The 7,680-nt window shown below is 37.7% G+C and overlaps 1 protein-coding gene across 1 annotated transcript in view; it reads right to left on the bottom strand.

Moving 5' to 3' along the window:
• Positions 1 to 600: 600 nt before the first annotated feature.
• ROBO1 (roundabout, axon guidance receptor, homolog 1 (Drosophila)) overlaps positions 601 to 7,680 on the bottom strand; it is a gene marked incomplete at its 5' end in the record, with an annotated part of 84,261 nt that continues 77,181 nt past the window's right edge. The window contains 4 exons of the mRNA XM_010023456.1: positions 601 to 621; positions 2,040 to 2,066; positions 2,644 to 2,840; positions 4,136 to 4,444. Coding sequence (XP_010021758.1) covers positions 2,052 to 2,066; positions 2,644 to 2,840; positions 4,136 to 4,444 — 521 coding nt within the window. The remainder of the gene's footprint in view (positions 622 to 2,039; positions 2,067 to 2,643; positions 2,841 to 4,135; positions 4,445 to 7,680) is intronic.

Here is a 7,680-nt window from a genome sequence, read left to right as displayed (position 1 = left end):
CATGACTCATAACGTTCATTCCCTTCGCTTCCTTGGATCTCATTTGCTTTGTAACACATGTATCTGTCCCCTGAGGTGAATGCTTTTGTTGGTACAGATTTTCTTCACCAGCGCTCTGGAAATTGGCAGGCTAAGAGAGTTTTCGTTATCACAGTTCATGAAGTGCCCAGAAATCAGATCTTTGAGGCAATCAATTGTAATTATGTAAAACTTTAGGCTGCATCCAGCTCTCCCACTGTGCCCAGGCTACTGTAACTGCCTGATTTCAGTGGGAAGAGATTCCAACTCTTATCAATAGAAACAAGATCAGAGTTGGCCCTAAAATTACGTTTCAGGGAACACAAGAAACTACACAAGAAGGAATGTATTTGAGAACATTTTTAATAAATAATGTGACAAAAATTACTTTTCTGATTATTGGATCCTCAGTATGCAAAATTATGGCTAAAATATGAGGTTTCTTACATGAACATAATGAAAACATTAATCACATGGATTGTTCCTTTAGTACTGCACACCCTTTCTATGGAACCTTTCTTTAAAAATTAGCTAAATGAAAAATTTCAGTCCTCGGTAAACACCAAAACACTTTTTTTTTTCCATTGGGGCTAGTCTTGATAGCTGGCAATAACAAACACACATCTTCCCATTAGCACCAATGACAAAGAAATTTCATCATTACAAAAAAGATCAGAAAATCTACGGACAGAGGACATCATTTGGCAAATTCAATGCAACTAATGCCTCTATTTCAGCTTTAATGGTAACCCAATGTTGAGAGAGGCCACAGCAAAATTGGTAATTTTCTGTAAGTCCCGGAAAAGTGAGAAGTGTTTTGATTATGGCCCACACTTACTTTTGTTACTTTACTGTCTGTCATCATTCAAATATTCCAAATACAAACATAGAGCATTAACACACAAAAAAAAAGGAAAAATACCCCAAACAAATGCTTAACATTTTCAGTAAGACAAAAGAAAAGGTTAATAGTTACAATGGTTTTACAAACAAAGTTTAGTGATTGTGCTTTTAAAACCAAAAAAAAAAAAATAAAAATAAGCAGTGCATTACAAAAAACTTAATTGCCAAGATCAAAGAAAACTTCTTTAAGTGGCACTTCTTCTTTAAGGTGAATTGACACAAGTAGAGGTCTGAGATTTGGGCCAGTAACAGTTAATGAGATTACCCAATCGTTATTAAAAATGTCCGTTGATTTTCTTGCTTATTTTCTAAGCATGGTTGAAGCTGAAAGTTAGACAAAGTTTCAGATAAACTTGCTGATGCCGTGCTTAGGCAAATAGCAATCACATTGGTTTACCTCCTGCCTATCCCAAAGGACATTTTTAATAAGAATGTATTTAATGATGAAAATGGAAAGACAAATCAAAGTACCACAGGGGATTTAAAATGAGTACATATTTACATTAAGAGCCACCTCATCCCAATTTAATTTTACTTGCATTCGTAAAACTGTATCATCTGCAAAAGGTTAGCAAGAGACTGGCAGAGAACAAGACACACAGTCTGTATTGGAATTGCAAGACACTGTTTGCCCTCACTGCAGACTACAGCAAAACCCCTAGAATAAAAGAACGTTCAGCATGATGTTCACTTTGGGGATCTTTTTAATCAATGCTGGATTACTTGCAATGTTATCAACTGGCTCACTGGTGTACCAGCAGTGTACTAAGCACTGCCTTGCTGGGGAGAAACCTTGGGATCCCAGGCTCTGGAATCCCCTTCTGTTCTAATCCTGAAGCAGCAGCTGGCCCACGTACCATGAAGAGCAGCTTACCTGCCTTCTCGGGCAGCGAAGGTGATGCACTTAAGTGTTACGGAATAGGCAAGGGCCGTTCCTAATAAGCAGGGTTTACAAAGAAAGAGTAAAATAAAAACTATTTTGATGGCATGAAGAAAAATGAAAAATTGTACACTCTGATTGCACTGAACGTTATTTCTGGCGTCAAACATCATCAGACTTGAGGCATCTTAAGTGATTTTTTTTTTTCTGATTAGATTTTAAAAGCCTGTAACAGTACATGTCGTCGTCTTCAGCTTTCTGTTTCCTGCATGAAAAAACAAAAGGACATAAACAAAACCATTAGATTTTATTATTTAAAATTTGTTTCACATACTTCTTAGAGATTTGTTACTTTTATCTAATAATTACTGCTTTTAGTTACATCCAGCAGCGTGACTGCATGTTGGACACCCTTTCTACAATCAGGATTTAAGCTGAAGTAGTATCAGTAGGCAGAAAAAGAAGGGAGAAATAAGTTTATGCCTTAATAGCTAATAAAATGATTAACTGTCAAAAAATGTGAAAGGCAGGGTCAAGGTGTTGTCAGATGCTCTAGTTATTTTCACTTTAGAAAATCTGGATAATGTAAAGTGTTCATTTAAATATTGCATTTCTGCAAGTTCTGTCCCATAGGTTTTAGTGTGGTAACAGTCATGCTACATATTACTTTCTGGTTTTGACATATACTTCAAGTTTCTTTTCTTGGACTGGGCATAACATTAATAGATAAATGTACTAATTTTTCTGAAGAGAAATATTGCTGGTTCAAGTGCTTTTTCTTGGCATCTAAGTGTAGAAAACAGCCGTATTCTAGTCGTTTTCAGTAGTACAACTGCATTTACCTCCATCTCTTCTTCTTCCTCTTCTTGTTCATATGCTCCCAGTACTTGCATTTCTGCAACATTCCTTCGGGCTATATTTGCTTGATCTGCCCTCTGTCTGCCTCCTGATCCTCTTGATGACATCGAGCTGGAGGAGCTAGGATCTCTAGGATTATTTGATGTTGGAAACGTTGGTCTAGAATATGGCAGGATGTCCTCTGGATAATAAAACACATAAATTGTCATGTTTACAAGCCCAGAGATACTGTGATCCTAAAATTTCTGCATGCATTTGATTTATTTTACTTTTTATGATCCTCAGTAGGTTTAAAGCGATGCCTGACAGGAATATGAAATACACCGTTTCCATAACAGCATTAAAGAAGCTTTCCCGAGGAAATTTATAGTATTCACATGCCAACATTCACCACAGAGAAACTAATTCATGATTACTGTCCACTTCATTTCAATTTATGATCCCTGCTCTATGTTCTACAGGAAAATTAAGAAAAAAACCACCCCTTGTAGTATATTTTGTTGTGACTGAGTAGGAGGAAACGACAATATGTGGATGATAGTCACAAGGAGCTCATTCCATCTAAATAACAGACCCTGCATTTCTCAGGCTGAGTCTGAAACAAAATTAGTGGGCATGTTTTAAGATCTCAGCACCATCCTCTAAGTTAACCTTCTAATAACATTTCTTACAGCAGTCCACTGTAACCAACCTCTGACCAATGTGCCTATTTAACCAACTTACTACTCAATCACCCCTGACACTGACCCTGGATACTGGTAGGAAAAAAGGACCAGGTATTTGTATGAACCTGGGTTGAAAGTCTTAGTTAACACTTGGCAAATTCCACTAATCATGTTCCATTCTGTGGTGAATGTAATCTTAACCACTTCCATATACAAGAGATTACACTGATCAGGTCTGATTCATACAATGCCATGTCAGTTAGTATTTATAACTAATGCATTACTACTCTGGCTTTCTTACTTTTTAAACAGGACCAGGTATCATTCTGGCCCTTTTCTCCTTTATAGATACACAGAAATGGGCCACGTGTTAATTCTTTGACAAAAAATGTTAAATATCTGACTTACAGATCTATTAATTGAACTTTGCTCTGTTCCCTTATACATTAGATTGTAAGTAGATAGATTAAATATAACTAGACTATAAATACATGGTAGGGACAAGGACACTGATCCTTATAGCCCTTGAGGAATACTTTGTTCGGGCTTCCTCAGTGTTAACTTTAATATATGATGGGTATAAGCACAGCAAGATAGAGAATGTGTGTTTTTCATAGGCTTTTATTTCCATTTTACCCTAATGAGAACGTGCAATGTGACCTACACTAGCACTGCATAATTACAATTGCTGGTGACAATTCAGCAGGCCTAACTTCACTCACACCGGCGGCGTGAGGGACCTAAAAAGAACTGGCCTGTTCCCTGTGATCAACACCCAATACTTCACTAAACCCAGAGCATGCAAAACAACCTGGAAGAAGGTGAGTTTTTGCTGGTGTGCCTTCTCGTTTTGGTGCTTTGTTTCCTCTCAGTTTTCCATCGTTCTGCTGTTCCTGCGCTTCTCTCCGCTCTCCCGAATTCGTTCGCACGTCCGAGTGCTGTCTCCCGTCCACCCCGTCCCTCCCCTTGTAGCTCGCTCCTTTCCTTTCTGCAGATCTGTCTGTCCTTGCTTCTATAGAAGCAAGTTTTGGCAGCATGACCGGCCGCACCTCCAGCTGTGATTTGGACTGGGCGGTTGGTGACTTTATAGCTGGAGGTGGCACAGGAGGGGGTGGCAAGTCTACAGAGTCGAGAAAGAAAAACAGTTACGATGATATCATGCACTAGTGAAATTAAGAAATAATATTGACTTGAACTGAAGAAACTGATGCCTTATTTACTTTCGACCCTCCCTTTGCCCTTCTCTCTCTGCCCCTAGAAGTATTATGTTGCTGTTACAACATCTGAGGGGTATTTTTCCAAAGCTTGAGCTTTAAAAATGCAAAGTAAACACCTTTTGCTGCCTTTTCAAAGCAGAGTATTTTCTTAAAAATCTTACCAAAAAAAAGAAAAATAAACTTTAGGCACCTGATATTAATATTTCAATTACGAATATCAACACAGTGTTAGACATTAACATATCTTTGCTGATAGTTATAATTTTTGCTAAGCTCATTCAACACCACCGCAGTTTGTGCTATATTTGCTCAGTGTACTGAGCATTAAAGCAAGTTGGCTCATGTGTGAGAATGTGCATCAGACACACTGCTGATATATATAAGGATAACCTGTATTAATTATTGCATTCTTCTTTCAAAACACTAGGTTAATCTGCCATACATAGCCTTGGTGTCTGGGGGTATGAGATATACAAAAGTCCACACTAGAACAACAAAACAGACAAGCAAGACTTTTCAATTTGTCTGCTTAAATTAGCATAGCTTAAAGGGTTCTAAAATACTGTATATTTTTAAATAGTTTTTATAGGGCCCAGGTATGTTTTACTTAGTTGTATTTTTCTACTCCTCTATTAAGACTTAAAACTTGAACGTGTAAACTGTTCATCAACTGTTCATCTGTGCAGTATAAAATGTTAAGGGAAAAAATGTAGAAGCCAAACAAGGAAGCAACAATACAAAAGTGGTTTGTAACAAAGACGTAGGAAGAAATCACATGCACATAAGAGAACAACAGGTTAAAAAAAGTGAGATGTGCAAGATGCTTCTGAAGTTAATATTCTCAAATGAGATTGCTAAAAAAAACCCAAATAGCACTATTAAAAATGTAACTTCAGCATTTTTTAATAGTGTGCATTCATTCTTTCTACTTCCACAAAAATCTTGGAGCAGCTGTGTTTTTCCAACAGCATCACTACATATACAGCTAATTCACAGTCTATTCAAGAGAACACTTTGACTGAAAATTAGCTAAATTGGGCCAAGAATAAAGGTAGTACTCTTGAATAAGAAAAAATAGCATCTAACATACATGTATAAATTCAGACATGGCAGATGCCAGACATTTTCAAGAGGTTTTCTGGTGACACGAAGCAGAAGTGTCTTGATCTAGCCCTTTAGGGAAGGTGCAGCAATGCAGAATTCAGTGCTTTACGCAAGTTTACTGGGTACCACCCCCCACGTTAAACTGCTGACATAACTTGGAATTGCCATTGAGCTGTTTTAAATGAGACTGGAAATTTTATCAGTTGTCCACTGTCTTGGTGAAAAACACAAAAAAAGGAGAAAAAAAAAAACCAACCCAAACCAAAACACAAAGAAGTCAATTAAGCAATCAAGAAAACTTCTTTTTCTATGGTATGCCATGCATAAGGAATCAAATGTATTTTACAAGGAACAGAGAAACTTCTTCCTTTGTGCTCCTCTTGGCTAAGAGCATGTTGGACAAGTGGCCCTGTATTCCCTGCAATTTCTGAAGGTTATTTTGTTTTCCAGACTCTGGGGAGTTTGGGGAATATCAGTTTTGGAGAGTAGCTAAAGATAAACAACTGAATACTGAGACTTAAATATCTATTGAACCCTTACCAGTTGCAGATATCTTTTAAGAAAAGGCACTGTCATTTCCAAAACTTGAGAAGGCATTAATGTCAAATAGCTGGAAGCTTGGATATAATAAATGGCTGAACCAAAATAGAATTGTATTTATAGCATGAGAAGTGGAGATGGGGATGGCTGCCACTTTTTGCAGAATACTTTTAGCAACTATAGAACTTGGTCAAGATTTTAAAAATAAGGTAAACTCTGCATTAGACTGTGGAGATTCAAACATTTTGCCCTCTTAGGAAAACATCTTTCTCACAACATGTCTTCTCTCAGAAAAGGACATGCTGAATCACAAGTGGTTGAAGGCACTCAAACTCAGAAGTGTAGGCTTCTGGAACCACAGCTGTTGATGCAGTATCTTGTGTCTCACGTTCCTCACTCTCTGTCTCTATTACATTATCTGAGCACTGAATAGCCCTTCTGTTGAGCCTGCTGATGTAAAGGGAGTGTAGGTACTTCACATCAGCCTTTTCAGTCACCCTTGGAGCCAGTCTCCAGTAGTTGTGGCACAGCAATGCACTGGCTGAATACCAAAGGCAAGGAGCAGCATCTTTCCTGTAGCCGATAAAATACAACTTGGAATAAATTACTTTATTCAAGAATCCTACCCAGCTACACAGGACAAGGAACAAAGTGATGTTAAATCTTGACTATGGAAAGGAAAGATGCATTGATATAAAAAGTTTCATAAAAGGGCAGTAGCTCTGTGGTACAGTAATAACTAAAGAAAAGTGATATTCTCTTTTGAGAACATTTTTGCAACCTGCAGGGAAACTATAAAAATCTTCATTATAACACAGTACTCCTCGCTGAGAAGAATCCTTCACAGAGGGGAAAAAAACCCCAAACTTTCCAGAGGTCAACACTATTACACCCTGTGGTATTTATTTTAACAGCTCAGATCACAGAGAAAATCCAGATTCAATCTGCCTCCTCAAGTACAAACCGGCACACTTCTTATTGAAAGCAAAATGGAAGCTTCCATTGTAAGGAATAAAAAATAAATCACAAATCAACATCAAACCAATATAAAGAACTCAGAAGTATTTCTTAAAGGTCAGCTCTGCTCACGTTTCATTCATGTCTCTATATTACTGTTGCACCGCTTCCCACGTCACTCAGACAATTAATGGATGCCATTTCATAGCAGTCTCCACAGGGGAAACCTTCCACACACGTCTTTTGAAAAGAGCAATAATTTTCTAAATGAGAACATATACAGGAATCATGGGATAAGCAAACCACCAGCGGGGAAAAATAATCTGCTCAGTTAGTTTGGCACTGAGGTGGAGAAGCCACAGATAAGCTCAAAAAGACGAATTGTAAGTGGTGACAAATGAGGGAAGCAAGCCTTAGTAGGCAACTTTCTCTTTTAAGTTCAATTGGGCTGTAGATTTCTACAGTCATACCCTGATGAAAACAGCAGTTATAGATCTGATGCAATATTGGAGAAGACACAAAGTCATGTTTTTCTATC

Source organism: Nestor notabilis, unplaced genomic scaffold, assembly GCF_000696875.1.
Source record: "Nestor notabilis isolate BGI_N333 unplaced genomic scaffold, ASM69687v1 scaffold431, whole genome shotgun sequence".
Classification (NCBI taxonomy): Eukaryota; Metazoa; Chordata; class Aves; order Psittaciformes; family Psittacidae; genus Nestor; species Nestor notabilis.
The sequence above is the reverse complement of the archived record's forward strand: the minus strand, read 5'-3'. Positions and strand labels throughout refer to the sequence as shown.